This window comes from Tamandua tetradactyla, chromosome 1, assembly GCF_023851605.1.
Source record: "Tamandua tetradactyla isolate mTamTet1 chromosome 1, mTamTet1.pri, whole genome shotgun sequence".
Classification (NCBI taxonomy): Eukaryota; Metazoa; Chordata; class Mammalia; order Pilosa; family Myrmecophagidae; genus Tamandua; species Tamandua tetradactyla.
The window spans coordinates 222,876,114-222,892,507 of record NC_135327.1 but is presented as its reverse complement, the minus strand read 5'-3'; the positions used below and the strand labels follow the sequence as shown (position 1 = coordinate 222,892,507).

The 16,394-nt window shown below is 41.8% G+C and overlaps 2 protein-coding genes across 11 annotated transcripts in view; one reads left to right on the top strand and one right to left on the bottom strand.

The window, feature by feature from the left end:
• ANKRD26 (ankyrin repeat domain containing 26) overlaps positions 1-16,394 on the top strand; it is a 1,272,391-nt gene that overhangs the window by 768,391 nt on the left and 487,606 nt on the right. The window lies entirely within an intron of this gene.
• Positions 1-16,394, bottom strand: part of ODAD2 (outer dynein arm docking complex subunit 2) — a 199,718-nt gene that overhangs the window by 137,822 nt on the left and 45,502 nt on the right. For all 10 annotated transcript variants that reach the window (XM_077153009.1, XM_077152981.1, XM_077152985.1 and 7 more), the window contains one exon: positions 12,886-13,033. In XM_077153009.1, coding sequence (XP_077009124.1) covers positions 12,886-13,033 — 148 coding nt within the window. The remainder of the gene's footprint in view (positions 1-12,885; positions 13,034-16,394) is intronic.

The window sequence follows — 16,394 nt, the reverse complement described above, 5'->3', positions numbered from 1 at the left end:
ACAGACTAAGTCAAACGCTGTTATAAGGGACAAAAGTTGCCATTTTATACTGATAAAGTGGTCAATTCAACAAGAAGACACAACAATTATAGTTATATATGCACTTAGCAAAATCCCTAAATAAATACTGACATATTTAAAGGGAGAAGTTAATGGCTGTACATTAACAGTAGAAGATTTTAATATAGCCTTTTCAATAATGGATAGAACATTTAGATAGAAGATCAGTAAGGAAATATAAGACTTGAAGAATACTATAAACCAACAGACATATGTAGAATACTTCACCATGCAACAACAGAACACACATTCTTCACAAGAGCACACACGTCATTCTCTGGACAGACCATAACTTAGGTCATCACAATAAACTTTAAAATAATGAGAGCATATAATGTATCTTCTCCGACCACAATGGAATGAAGCTAGAAATAAACAACAGAGAAATGGAAGATTCACAAATATGTGGAAATTAAACACCGATTTCTGAAACAACAAGGTGTCAAAGAGGAAATCACAAGAGAAAGCAGGATAAATTTTGAAGCAAATAAAAACTAAAACACACCATAACAAAACTTGTGGGATATGGCAAAGGCAGTGCTGAGAGAGAAATTTATAGCTCTAAATGCTTACATTAAGAAAACAGAAGATAGAGTTCAGGTCAGAACCTTAATCTCAAAACTGGAAGAACTAGTAAAAGATGAGCAAACTAAACCCAAAGTGAGCAGAAGAAAGGAAATAATGATTAGAGTGGAGAGAAGTGAAATAGAGACAAAACGTAATAGAGAGAATCAACGAAACCCAAATTAGGATCTATGGAAAGTTCAATAAAATCAATAGAATTGACAAATCTTTAGCTAGACTGATGGAGAGAAAGAGAAGACACAAATGACTAAGGCAGATATGTTTAACAGGAAAATTTTACAAAGCATTCTGAGAATTAATAACAATCCTACTCAAACTTTTGTGTATCAGAGGACTTTATCATGAAAGTAAAATGAAAACGTACAAAATAGGAGAAAATATTTGAAATCACATATCTGATAATGGTATAATATCAGAATATATGAAGAAATTCTTCAACTCAACAACAAAAAGACAAACAATTTAATTTAAAAATGGGCAAATGACTTGAATAGACATTTCTTCAAAGAGGAAATACAAATGGCTAAAAAGTACATGAAAGGATGTTCACCATCACTAGCTATTAGGGAAATAAGCCAGACACAAAAGGACAAATATTGTCTGATTTCAATGACATGAAATGATTAGAATATGCAAACTTGGAGTCAGAATAGAGAATATAGATCCCCAGGGGAATACACTGAGTAAGCAGCTATGAGCGGGTGGAATAGCATTATCATAATCATCTAATTTTCTTTACTCAGCTTCTCCTCCTTTCTTACCTATTTATCTCTGCCCTACAGCAAGGAATGTTTAAAGCTTAAAATAATAACATTTTCCTTGTGTAAATGCAGATTCCCAGTCAGAGAGGAGAAGCTTCCTTGTCGCTTTGTCCCGCCACTATCTGGCCCTCAGCTCTGTGTCTCTGAAAGGATCATGAAGGACCACCAGCCCTGGCTCCCCCGAGAGTCACATATAGAGTTATAGTTAATAGGAGAAGTCATTCTTCCTGCTACAAAAGGACTAAATTCTTTTCAGAAATTAAAATTCACACCTACTTTCGCTAAGGAGTTAATCTAATCCATCTTCTGTAGATTAAATAGCTCTTACGGTCTGATCACCATTATTCCATTTGTAATTATTTCCAATGCCTATCATAATGGTAATTAAAAAGAAAAATAAGGTACAACATTGCATGTACTGCATTATCACAAGTTTTGTAAATACACTTAAATAATGCAATATATATATATATATATATATATATATATATATATATATATATATATATACACACACACACATACCTATGTGTCACCCATTATTATTATTGGTAGAACTCTTAGCACTTTTATTTCTGCAATTTTTCTGTACTTTTCTACTTTTCTTTAATGGGGATAAATTATTTTCATCACAAAAACAGATTATTTTGTTTTAAATTTTATGTTCATTGATTCCTTTATGTCATATAATCTTCTTACTCTCTTTTGAGCCTACTTTTTAAAAATTAATAAATACAATTTCCTTGGTTTCTAATTTTCCCTCTCCTTTCTTCCCCAGAAATAATAGTGGTATAGTAACATCACCAGTAATTTGGATGAAGCCCTAGGAAGAATATTTCCACTCAACTCTTACAACCTCATCAAAGGTCAACTGATCTCAGAAGTCATTCTTCAAAAAGCTACAAACCTATAAAGTTGTTCCAAAATCAGTTGACTGATAGCATTCATCAAATATTTTACATTGCATTATTTTGTTGGCCCTGTGGATTTGTTATTTCCTAGCTTTTTATCACTTCCCTTTTCAAAATCAACACTGCTAAAATCTACATTATTTCAGCTATCCTCAAAGGGAAATGCCTTGCCTTCTCAATACATTTTAACTGAGTATTTTATATGTCCTCTAGATATTTTCTACTAAAAATGGGGATAATTGGTGGGTCAAATTGATTTTCAAATTAGTTTCATTCTACATACCACTAATAACAAAGCCCATTTGTAATAACAAATGTAATAACAAAGTTAGTACATTTCTTGGGCTAGTTTACTAATTTATTAATGGAAGCTATAAGTAAAAATTATGACTGCAGTTACTTCAGCCATAATCTTGTTCCAGAAAAGATTCAAAATGACCTATTAATAAGTGTACATGAGAGGCTAAAATCAAAACAATGAGAAAAACAGACAAAGACAAAACTGGGCTAGGAAAATAAAATGGCACCCAAGGGAGCCTGGCACACCTAACAGAGGCCATGAAGCCCTACATGCCTGCTGGGTGGGCCACAGGTCTCCTTTCGGGCTTCCTAGCAGTCAAGGCAAAGAAGAGCAGTGTGTGCTTGGGGACCAGAGAAGGAAACACAGCTATTCTGGAAAACAAGACTAGAGAGGATCACTCAATACTCTAATGGAAGGCATCCTGTCGGCAAGCATGGTCACAGCTGTTTACAGGGCTGTTTCTGGTAATGTGTCTTTCAGCATAAGCCAATGCCATCAGAGTCGAGAAAAGCCAACCCACACACTGAGGAACCATATACGATGAAATTGCAGTTTGCAGCTTCTTCTTGGTCTGACAATCTGGAAACAGATCTTGAAGTATATGGGCAGATGAGAGTACCACCTCATCCTCAAACAATCTAGAACACAGATTGTCCATCTGAGCTCTGGAAAGGTGTTAAATAGAAGCAACTTGAAGGTAGCTCCACGGTTGAATTTTTCTGTGTACGGTGAATTACAGTATTTTAAATTTCTAAAATTTAAAAATGTCAAGTCATTGAATCCCATATCATGATTTGTTGTGTGCACCTATTTTCAGGCAAAATAGACACGTGATTTCAAATGGCCCTTTTTTATAATAGGAATTTAATAAATTAAATTCCAAATAATTATGTAAATAATTTTTAGCTGAGGAAAAAGAACCCCAAATCATACACCCATAGAAAAATGGTATTTTATATAATACTTCAGTTAATTGAGTCTCAGAAACAATGTGCATGAACGAGTCTACTTTGTAACAAAGATAAAAGGGGCCTAATTTTTTGTGTGTAGGCAATGTAAACATACAAGTAACACACATGTCAAGTAATGCAAATAATTAAAACGTGTTCACTTCTTATCCTCCATCATTTAAGAAAACAAATGCAAGCGCTGCAGAGTGGCAATTTTGCAAGACGGTGGAATTCAGACATCTCATGATTTCTAACAGGTGAGCTTTTTTTTTTTTAAGGCCAAGGTCCTTCTCTTTTTTTCCACGAGTTTTTTTTTTTTAAATCATCCACATCGATATAACGACAGTGAATTTTATTTGGGTGCCTAAGCAGTGAACAGCGTTTTCCATTTTTTGAAAGATTCTTTTTACCAAGAAAAACACCATATCATCACATTCTCCTACATCTCTTTAAGCAAAAGAGCGCACCCTAATACTGCCTTCCCAAAACGAACACTGAGTCCTGTAAGATGTGCTCCCTGTTTAATTAGGCCTTTTCTCAAATGAAGAAAACCAGACCACAGAGGAGGCACGATGGGTCAACAGCAATGCTTGCTGGCTCGTGGGTGCCGAATTCCTGCTCGGTGGGACCGAAAAAACCAGGCAAATAGAGATGCGAGCCTGGGCGCCGCCCGGGGCTGGCAGCCACCACCTGTGTGGCCTGGGACGAGGGATTTCTCAGCTTTTCCACCAATGAAACGAGGATAACGCCACCCACCACTCCATCCCCAAAACCGGAGTCATGGGAAAGGAATTTAATTAACTGTAATTGATTGTAAAGGGCATCAAATCCCCTCAATGAAAAATCACACATACCGTCCAATTCCCACTTAGAAGAGCCCTTTGACCAATTTAGGATTTATGGTCCCTTTTTTTTTTTTTTAAGCAGTTGTGCATGGCTGTGAAGGAACCGAGTCCCCACGAAGGGGGCTGGAATGCCTCTGCCACGGAGTCTCCTCCCGAGAGGAAACCCAGGCCCAGAGGGGCCGTGCAGCTCACCGTGTGGGTGTTTCCAGGGTGGCTGCCTTGTGGCTGTCACTTGGAAGAACTGGTCACTGCTCCCCGGAGGGACCACCCAGAGCCTTCACCTGCCATGCCCTGAAAATTCTGCATTTGTAGGATAGATGAGGGAGCAGAAGCACCATCAGCAGAGCAGAGCTCTCTGGCTCATGGGAAAGGGGAAATAAACACGAATATTTTATGAATTTGCTCATATAGGGAAAACAAGGCAGCTGCCACCCCAACACATCTGGGAGGGGTTGAGCACCCATGGGAGCACATGAGCTGCATGTTGCCCGCCACCCAGCCACCTTCGCAGCCTCTTCCTCTGCTGAGCCCCCACCTCCTCCCCTCAGAGCTTAATCCCACGCCCCCCTTGCACATACCTGGTTTTCCAGATACATCCCTCAAGGGTAATGCCACATTTGTGAATTTACACTAAGAAGCCCACCATTCCTACAGACTTTGAGCAGCTGGTTCCTCATAGCTGCAGCGGAGCCAAAAGCATCAGAGGCGCTTTCAGCGGGGAGGAAACTTGCTTTAAAAACAGACCCTTTTCTCTTTAGCATCAAACTTGCCTGATCATTTATCTTCTTTTAATTACTGTTTATTTAAGTCTACCAGATAGATGCATAAAATTACTTTCTCCAAGATTTAAAGAAAAAGAAAAAGGTTAAAGAAGCAATTTGTTGATAAACTGGAAAGCTGATCTTTAAAGAAGCACTGTTAACACAGGGATTTTGATGGACTAATATTGCCTTAGCGAACCAGCTCAAGGGAGAGGCAGGTTCTCTCTGATGAGCTGTGAAAAAGTGACACTGCATGATGAATGAAAAGATGAAGGCAGGTCTCCACGTGCTCCCCTGGGGCCCGTTCTTTCTCTTGGCTCCCTAAGCGGCATCTCATTTCCAGTGAAGAATCTGAGCAGCCAGTCCTTTATTTCCAGCACTTGCATGGGCTTTTCTACTTGGGTATTTCACTCTCTCTCGAAACGTGATCTGCCCAAACCAAACACTCCCCACACACTGGCCTCCCTTCTTGCTCACTCCTTCGCAGCCTCCAAGAACACCCCGTGCCAAGACCCCAACACGTCCCCTCTGTCCACGCCATCCCCTGCCACCCACCTGCTCGTGCTTCTTCCTACCCGGATTCATTTTGCATCCCACCTGCTGCTGGGCTCCTGCTCCTGGAGCTGGATGCTGATCAAAATCCAGATGTAGAAACAGGCTTCCCGCAGGGAGGAAGGGCACCTGGGGAAACGGCCGTGGGAATGGACCCCCCACGCCGCCGATTTTGCAGCAAGTACCCAGCAATATGCTGGGTCTGTCCCCAATGCTCAGCAGCAAGCAGGCGGTCGAGGCAGCTTAAGGTCCCAGGAGAATGGCCGGGCCTCTGGAAGGGCCTCAGGGGCGGCTCAACTTCACCAATGACCTTCTAGACAAGGGGGGCCCCTTGGGAAAGGTCAGAGTTGGAGGAGCTCTTCTCCACTCAGGAGATGGCCTTGTGTCTCCTGCTTTGTCTGGAAAGAGGCAGCTGTGCCCTTTAACTGCATTAAAGAAAACTCCTGCGCTTTGCCCACATCCATGGGGGTCTTTATGTCAATCGTGGTCCCTCTATTCAGGAAAGTCCATTTAGGAGGAGCTGGGGCAGCAGCCTTCACCTGGACCTAGCTCAAGTCCCGAATGCATGGAAAGAGAGGGCAGGTGCACATCAGGTAGAGACACGGGTCAGAGTCCATGACATAGGCGCGGCCTGCCCGCTGCCCTTTGGGGCTGCAGTCTGAACTTGCCTTTGTGACTTTCCTGGCCCAGGCCATGCCTTGGTGGCCCTCACAGGTGAACGGTGCAGCAGGGGAGCTCTGGAGCCCATCTGCCTCCAACTACACCCAAGTCCACATGAGCAATTACCTAACTTCTCTGCACCTGCAGCATAAAACGGTGGGGTGAGGCCATGGCACACTGTATCGCCAGCATCTCACACCCCTTGGGTTATGTCAGCACTTCCTCACGTGCCGCCGCCACCCACCCTGCTATGAGTGCCAGCATCCTTGCTGAGCCTGGGGCAGGGACCAGGATGGGCAGAGCCCACATCCTCAGTGGCAGCCCCAGGGAAACGCTGACAGGGGAGCCAAAGCTTGGTGCTGACCCAGCACCTGGGATCCCACCAAACTGTCTAAGAGCCAACCCCCCACATTCTTGGCTTCCCCCTTAGTCTCCAGGACTTTTCTCTCAGACTTACTGGTTCTACAGTATTAAATTCTATAACCAATCTACCTCCAATCCACATAAAGATGGATTTCAACATTGGGTCCAGAACTTTATTCTTTGCATTTAAGGACACTTAAACAAATGTGTATGAACTGCACATCTAGCAATGATTATGACCTATCAACACTTTATCTGGCTTTACTTATGTGTCCCTGTATATATTAATTTATTATAAGACTTGTGACTAAACAGTCCACATTTCAAAAGAAAAAATAAAACCCTACAGCTCTACTACTATTCCACAAAAGAGTCCTCCACATACCTTATTCAGAAATGGATAAAACGTTACTGTATTTTTCGAGAGACTCACGGAATCAGTGTGTGGCATGCAAATGAATAAACCATCTCCTCCAAACCACTGGAAAGGATCAAAAGTAAAGCATTTTAATTGTAAGATTTTAAAGCAGGCCTGGCCATGGGGAAAAAAGAATATCCATACAAAAGCAGCAAGTGCAGCCACACAATATTCTATCTACCAAGAGAAAGGGAGCAGGAAAAGGAGGAAAGAGGGGAGCAAGAGGAGGTGATGATGGACATCGGTGTGGGAAGGATAACTGAGGCTCAGAGGGTGCAAAAGGGCTCCTGCGGAGCTGAGAGTGACAGAAGGAAGGAGGGAATGTCCACCTCTCCCCTCACACCAGATGGATGGGCAGTGGGGGGAAGGCCGGGTTCATGAGCAAGATACCCCGGAAGACAGCGATGTCAATTAAATGTGGTTTCTCTACTCAGGCAGGGGCTGGTGAGACAGATGACCTGAAACATAAGCACAGCAGAAGGCAAACTTTAAGTACTTATCAATAAAACAGCTGAGAGAGGCTTTACTGCTTCATTTGGAATTAGGATGCCAAGCCGTCAGCTAGGAAAAAAAGTAGTTGGAAGGTTGGCAGGTAAAAACTGCAGTGTAGTCACTAATTAAGAAAATTAAATTGTCCCTAAAAAGGCAGATTAAAAGAATATATAAAACTTACACGTTGAAGTGAGCATATGTCAAAGCCAAATAATTAACTGTAAACTCCCTTTACTTAGGCGCCAAGATCTGAGCTCATGGTTCTGGATAAATATTAAGCTATCACTGATTGGCTGTTTGGGTATTAATGAGCTCATCAATTTTTTTTTCAACAACCATAGACATTGCACTACTTGGGAAATGGTAAGTAGAAAGTCAGATGCGCATTAGCATTTCTCTACTAGTTTAAGTGCACGTTGAAGGCATAATTTCGTAAATGAAACCGTCAGTTGCATTTATTTTTAGCTGACCTACCAATGTTCAATTTTGCATTTCACGGGCTTTTAGCATCCTTGCGTGTCTCCATAGAAAACATTTATCTGTGTCAAAAACCTTGAAGTCGTTTGTAGATGTACCTTTTCTTTTATTGGCTGTGTTAAGAATACTAACCTATGGGAACTACAAGAATTCCAAGAAATTTACTGTCTGGCCAAAAGTATCACATTTGCACATGATTTATTGATGAATAACTTCTGCAAGCTTAAGTAGCACCTCATCAATAAACATTTTCCTTAGCTATTCTGGAACAGAAACAGTGCATCTCTTTTGGTCTAATAGTATATGGATTTACCCTAAATAGCTGAAAAACTCAAGACAGTGCCTCGCTAATTAGACTATTAGGAGAAACTTTCTTTGCTGTGTTCTCTGGGAGGATCTTTCATTACCTCACACAGTCTCTGCCCCCATAAGCGCAAAGGGAGAAAATTCTTTCTGCTCTTAGCACCAGGATCAGTTACACTCATTGGCAACTGGGTTATTTCTATCTTAGGACGGTGGTGACTTTGAACTCACTGCATTTCCCTCTGTTGGTCGGTTGTTCAAAAGCTCAAAGCAAAAGCAGAGCAAGTCAATATGACTCCATATGACAGTAACACATGATAAAAATGATTATTACTAACCATTACTGAGTACTTTCTGCTAGGCACTTTACATGTGCTATATTTTTTACGATTCATAATAATCCTAAAACATGAGAACTTTTTTATTTTCCCACCTTGACCAATGAGGAAACTGAAACATAGAGAGGTTGGTCAACCCACCCAAGGCCACTGAGCTAATAGGTGGCCCAATTCCAGCCCAGCCTGACATCAAAGACCCATGCTTCTGATTCCTCCATTATTCTGCCTCGTGGCCCATTTTAGTTCTGGCCCCCTTGACTCTGTTTCCTTTTACTACTGAAATAGAGATTACGGACCAGGAATCTTGGATGAGCATCAACAGTCCCCAGTTCTTCTTCCAAAAGGCCATGTCCAGGACCTCAAGCTTCTGTTTGGCTGAAGCCGCTCACCACTGAGACAGGGTGGGTGGCAAAAGTTCTCTGTGGCCATCTCTCCACCCTAAGTGATGTGCGTTTGAAGACTGAAGGAAAGGGAATCCCACGCAGCCCTGCGGCTCAGTCAAGGGGCAGAGGCCCCGTCGGGCAGGTCTCTGGAATGTTCCAAGTCTGGACACTCACCCGTGCACAGCGGCCCTGGGTTGCCTTGTGCAGTGTGCCATGGGTGGGGGCTGAGCCCTGAAACCAGCCTGGGCTCCAAATGCCAAGTAGATCCTAATCTTCAGAATTCAAGACGAAAAACTCAGAATTCCCATGAATTCTCAGGCATTCTCCAAATCATTAGTTATTCTGCATTTTTCCTAATACCCTTTTTAAAATGTGTTTTTTAAATTAATGATAAGCAATGAATCATTTTCTGTGATAGAGTTGTGCTAAACATTTTAATGGTTTTCTAGAAAAAGAAAAACTATATAATAAATGCAGGGTTGTTTATTATGAACCAATATGTTGTGACAAAATTATATGTTGTAAGAACATGTAAAAATGGTCTCTTCTTCATATAGACATTGGTAACAGGAAACATTAAAATAGGAGACCATGAACACAAAATAATTGCCAAATAAAATACATTTAAAAAATTTAAAGATGGTATAAAATATTTAATATTTAATATTTATAAGATAGTCTTAAAATGAAAGTTTCAAACATTCAAAGCATTAAGTGAGTGTTCTATTCAGTAGTTTTGAGCTTTGTTTCATGACAAATATTCCAGATGTTAAAACATTTTCTTTCATTTTGCATTGACAGTCAAGTAATTGAGGTTTCCAAAAGCATCACCAAATTGGGCATTTGCGTCTGCTTCATATAAATGCATTTCCTTTTATAACATGAAAACACTTTTATCTGCTTGCCTGATTTTGGCTTGGCTATTGAATTGATATCATGTTTGCTAATTCTAATTGTTGGTCAGTTTCTGGTTTCATGTTGAATTTTTCCACAAAATGTATCCACTTCTTCTCTTTGCTTACTTTTTCTTCTAGAGTGCTTACAAAGAACAAATTGTAATTTATAGTGAACATACAAGCACTGGAAAATGCCGGCAAACATTACTGGGTAGCATCCAAATAACATTCGGATCTCTTAACAGACTGCACAAGATGACACAGGTCAAAATGACAAAGTTAAGGACTCATTTTCCTTTCAAAATGTGTTATTTCTTGGAACTCCACTCGTGGGATCTGTATAAAGTATACCGTGTACGTAAACTTATTTAATGTTTCTTTTTGCAAGAATAATTCATTTTTATCAGTCAATCAAACTGCAACACACACTTGTCACATGGCAACGACCACGCACAAGGCCGGCTGATGGGTCCCGGTCATTTTCTCCTCCTTGCTCCTGTCCTGGTTCCTGCAAGTCCATCCACCTTGCACCTCTGTCCCTGGCTCGCACTTCCTGTTCTCATTTCCACAACATCAGCAGATTCCTTTGAACCAGTGATGTCTCTATGCTGATTATTAAGCTTCAGTTTTCAAAGGAGAATTATAATCCTCTTTCCCATTTTCGACTATTTTTCTTGGGATTTTGGATTCAGAAAAACTTATCAATGTTTCTAAGATATGCTGGGAATTCCAGTCAAGACCATATCCAGAAAAGGGAACACATTTTTCTCGCAGCCAAGGCAATTCAGCTCACTATGCCTACAAGATTATACTGTTCCTGGGAGAACCTTGCTCTGATTCGCAAAAGGCTGTCTTTAGGTCACATGCTGATTTGCCACAGGAAAGGCATCCTTTGGCAATTCAGGAGTTACACAAATATCTTTAAATATGTAGTATATTTTCTACTGCTGGTCTCAGTCACTTCCAGTTGCAGCAATATAATGAAACTGCAATAGACAAAGCCCCTGCAAACTCTGGGCTGATTCCACCAAAGACATGGCAAAGCAATGGGAAATTTGAGTTAAGTCAAAATGTTTTCATCAGCACTTCACATGGCCCAAGTATGATCAATCTTTACTATCCAGTATTAGAAATGAAATTTATTCTGGGCTTTGGTGAGCCATTCTTCCTTGCCCCCGATTCATTCAAGTGATCCAACATTTTACGTATTGGTTGTCATGCCAAATGTTTTCCTATGTCATCTTACATAACAGGATTAGAATTGGGCAAATACATATTTTCTAATCACCTACAATGTATTGGACACTGTGCCAGTTTGAAAGGATTTATGTAGCCTGGAAGAGCTATGTTTTAATTCTAATCAATCCTGTGGGAACAACCATTTCTTTTAATCCCTATTCAATACTGTACTTTGGAACTTGATTAGGTTATCTCCATGGAGATGTGACTCACTCAATCGTATTAACTTCTGAATAGAGAGAGATGTAACTCTACCCATTCCAGGTAGGCCTTGATTAGTTTACTGGAATCCTTTAAAAGAAAAAGCATTTTGGAGAAAGCTCAGAATGATGAGATTCTGAAAGAGCAGAGCCATGACAGGGTGACGAGAATGACAAGAGCCAAGAACCCATGTTACTAGAGATCTTTGGAGATGGAGAAGGAATAAACCCCTGGGAGAGCTTCATGAGACAAGAAGCCTGGAGAGAAAGCTAGCAGACATCTCCATGTTCACCATGTGCCTTTACAGTTGAGAGAGAAACCCTGAACTTCATTGGCCTTTCTTGAGTGAAGGTCACCTCTTTTCTCGGCCTTAGAACTGTAAGCTAGCAACTTATTAAATTCCTCTCTTTTAAAAAACCATTCTGGGGTGGGCGATGGTGGCTCAGTGGCAGAGTTATCGCCTGTGGTGCTGGAGACCCCAGTTCAGTTCCCATTGCCTGCCTATGCAAAAAATTTTAAAAAGCCATTCTGTTTCTGATACATTGCATTTTGGCAGCTAGCAAACTGGAACAGACACCATGCTACATGCTTCAAATGTGTTTCTCCTCCTTAAAATAATTTACAGGACTATTAATTTCATTCCATGGGTTGTGAACATTAAAGACCAAAACAATAACTTTCCAAGGGCCACACTGCTAGCAACTGACGCAGCCTAGAACTTTGTCTGACTTCAAAAACCCACGTTCTTTCCACTGCACCATCCTGCAAAGCATCAAAGGGTGAAAGTCACAAAAATATCTGGATATACCTTGGGCTTTGACATCACATAAATACTGTGTATGTTTCCACTAAACAAATTATGTTTATTCATATTTTAATTGTATTAATTGTAAAATAAGCTAAAACTCTATTATAATCATGTGAATCTTTTTCAAAAATCATCACACGCAGTCGGACAGTATCTGTTGGCTGACAATGTCATTTAACTGGGACCAAGTATGGAGGCTGAATTCTTTAATGTGGTATCTTAGCCACATCAACAGTAGAATAGTACTGCTGGAGTGCTCTGTGACTGATGGGAATTTCTATCGCCCCCTCACCATCCAGGAGCAGGGGAGGGAGAACAGCACCGCTGCAGTAACTGGCCTGCCCCTCCCCACCTGCTCCCAGTCAGGGGAGAGGATGGAGAAGGACAGCCTGACTGCCCCACGGGCACGGACCCACCACCTTCAGGGTAAGGGGCCCTTCCCAAGTGTGTACCTAAGTACAGGGAGGATCTCACTAACTTTATTTGAAAGACACATAGAAAGAGTTCAGAAGCAGAATATAGGTTGTTGAAAAAGGATTTAAAGTGAGCGTTGCCAACACAGCACAAAAGGTGCCCCTCACCTTTAAGTATTTCACCAGCTTCTGGATTTGCCAATATTCCGATGGCAAGTCAGCATTGGCTTCCTGGCGGTGATCGGGCGGCTCTTCATCTTCCTCACTCTCCGAGGAGCTGTCACTGACAATGTCCTCAACCTTGTCGGTTCCCTTCCTAAGGGAAACAACAACAAACACCTACACGTCAGCCATGGCAGGGACAAGGACTCAACAGCACCTCTGCAGCAGACTAGACACCAACACCTCCTGAGTTCTAGAAGGTCTTTGTTAGGACCCACCTGAGGACATGCGAATACCTGAGGGCCCCCAGGCACCATTCGATGAAGAAAAGCAGGTGGTGTCAACAAGGCCATAAAGGAAACGCCCCAAGGCCATACTGTCCCACAGGGGCCCTGCCCACCATGTGCTGCTATTTACATTCACATGCATTTACATTTATGTATTGAATTAAAATGGAATAGAGTTAACAGTTCATTTCAAGTGCTCACTCCCCATTTGTGGCTAGTGACTACCACACTGGACAACATAAATGTAGACCATTTCCATCACTCTGGAATGTTCCAGAACACTAGACAGTCCTGGAAATGCTCTCAAGTAAAAGGCTTTCCCTTACCAAAGAGTCAAGGGAGGCCTGAGCTGAAATACCAGGAAGAAACCAAGATGGCACAGAGCACTAGGTTTAGGACAAGGAGTTAGCCGCCACCTCCTAGAGAGATGAGTGTGCTAAATGCTGAGATGCACAGTCTACAGCTTGTGACATGGACAGCGCTGTCCCACGAACCTTGGCAGAGCTCTAGGGATGGTTATAGCTATCGTCCGACAGTGGCCCCGCACCCTTGCAGCCCTCCCTCATGCACATACATGACACCAGTCCAGCCCACCTCCCCACTGCCAGATGCTCGCCTCTCAGCTGTTAGGGCCCCAGACCCCACAGGGCCATCTCAGGAACGGCTCAGCCATCACTCGCATGTGCAGTGGTGGTGAACCCAGGGTGGTTATCTTGATACTGTTTCCCACAGCTTCTTGAATTGACATGACAGAAGTTAGCTTTCAAATCTTTCAGCTGATTTTAATATTGAATAATACCAAGGACAAGCCACCAATGATGGACACTTATGTCCTAGGCATAAAGTACTAAGCACTTTATATTTGTCATTTCTAAACTTCACAACCACATCATGTGGTAGGCTCCATCACCCCATGTTACAAGTAAGGGACCCCATGCTCAGAGAAATGAAGAGGAAAAATCACTCACCTTAAAGAACTCATAAATACATAAAATACAACCCTGAGCGTAGTAAGGTGACCTTAAACAGCAAAGTCACAGGGTGAATGACCATCGTACAAAACAACCACAAAATCTTTACCCTAATTGGGGATAAGAAGATCCAGTAAGAGAATCACTGTCCTCTTGGAAGAGTTTCAATAAAGCAAGGTAAGAGAGAGGGAGGCCTTGGATATGCAGATTGAGACTATCAAAAAATTCATAGCCTTATAGTGTGGGGAGCCAGAGGAAAAGGCTTAGAAGATGTAGACAAGTGTGAGGGCCGTTCAGAAGGAGATAGTGCAGAGAAGGAAGGGGGTGAGGACTTACAGTGCAGAGAAGGAAGAGGATGAGGATTCAGGAGGAGACAGGGCTCAGATGGGTTTGCACTTAGAGTTATGCTCAGGGATATGCCCCCACCAGGCACCTAATGGAGGAGGACGTCCGTTTAGCCACTGTGGCAGTTTGGAGCTGTTATGTACCCCAGAAAAGGACATGTTTCTAAATCCATTCTTGTAGGTGCAGACCTATTGTAGGTACAACCTTTTGATTAAGTTGTCTCCATTGAAATGTGACCCACCCAAATCAAGGCGAGTCTTAATCCTTTTTACTAGGGTCCTTCATGAGAATAAAAGGCAAAAGAAAAAAGTCACAACTGCTCAGAGAGAAACACCCAGAGGGAGAGCTTACAGAGAGAGAATAGCCCCGAAGATGCTAAGAAAGGACCCACAGATGCTTAGAGCGAAAGTCACTGGAATCAGAAGCTGAAAGCAACGGAACTCAGAAGCAAAGGACCAGCAGATGTCAGCCATGTGGCTTCCCATGTGATACAGGGACCAGGATGCCAGCAGCCTGTCTTCAGAGTCCAGGTACCATCTTGTTGATGCCTTAATTTGGACATTTTCATGGCCTATGACTGTAAACTTGTAAACTAATAAACCCCATTGTAAAAGCCAACCCATTTCGGGTGTATAGCATTCTAGCAGCTTAAGCGACTGAAGCAGCCACTATTCATTATAAGGGTTATGAGCATACTAGAAAGTTCAAAGGAAAGCAGCCAGGAATGAAAAGGGTCAATGTCACATATAGACGTTTAATTCAGATTTATAAGTGGACTCATGGTATTTATGCTCAAATTATAAAAAGGCTGTCACAAGGAAGAGAAAGTAGACTTTATTCATCACTGATCTAGAAGATTCTAACCCCACCTCAAGCTCACGAGCACATTCAAGCCTTCATGCTCATTTTCAATTCATTCTCATTTTCTTTCCCACTCTTCTTTCCCTGCCTCTCTCCAACTCCTCTGTGCTCTCTTCTTTAAAAGTAATTTCCAGTCTATTCCATTTAGGAACATTGTGGGAAAATGAGTAATTTTCAAGTCTTATCAGTTGTGAGGGTCTATGACTCCCCTAATTTCTCACAGGATTATTAGCACAGAAAGCCTGAATTCTTGCACTTCCAAATGATCCACAATGGAAGTGAAAGCCTGAACTGAAATGCTTGTCTAATTCAGACCGAGCCACATGAGCCAACTTTCAGTCTCATGTATTCTCTTATCCAAAAGATGCCAGGAAAGCTGAGTTCATTATGAAGGAAAACATGGTAGAGATCAGGTCCATTTAAGACACAACTTCAATTTAATTCAAAGATCCTAGATTGAAGCATATTAGAATAAGCTTGTTTGAGATTGCAAGCAGCTGAAATGTGATATACCAGAAATGGGACAGCTTTTAAAAGGGGGAATTTAATAAATCGCAAGTTTACAGTTCTAAAGCTGTGAAAATACCCAAATTACAGCAAGGCTATAGAAATGTCCATCATAAGGCATCCAGGAAAAGATACCTTGGTTCAAGAAGGCCAATGACATTCAGGGTTTCTCTCACAACTAGAAAGGCACAGGGCAAACATGGTGATGTCTGCTAGCTTTCTCTCCAAGTTTCTTGTTTCATGACGCTCCCCCAGGGGCATATTCTTTCTTCACCTCCAAAGGTCTTTGACTGCATGGGTTCTCGTGGTTCTCATGGCTCTGAAGCTTTTTCCAAAACGGTTTCTCTTTTAAAGGATTCCCAGTAAACTAATCAAGACCCACCTGGAATGGGGGGAGGGGTCACATCTCCCTCTAATCAAAGGTTAATACTCACAATTAGGGATGCCGCATCTCCCTGGAGATCATCTAATGAACTTTCCAACCTACGGTACTGAATAGGGATTAAAAGAAAAGGCTGCCTCCACAAGATGGATCAGGATTAGA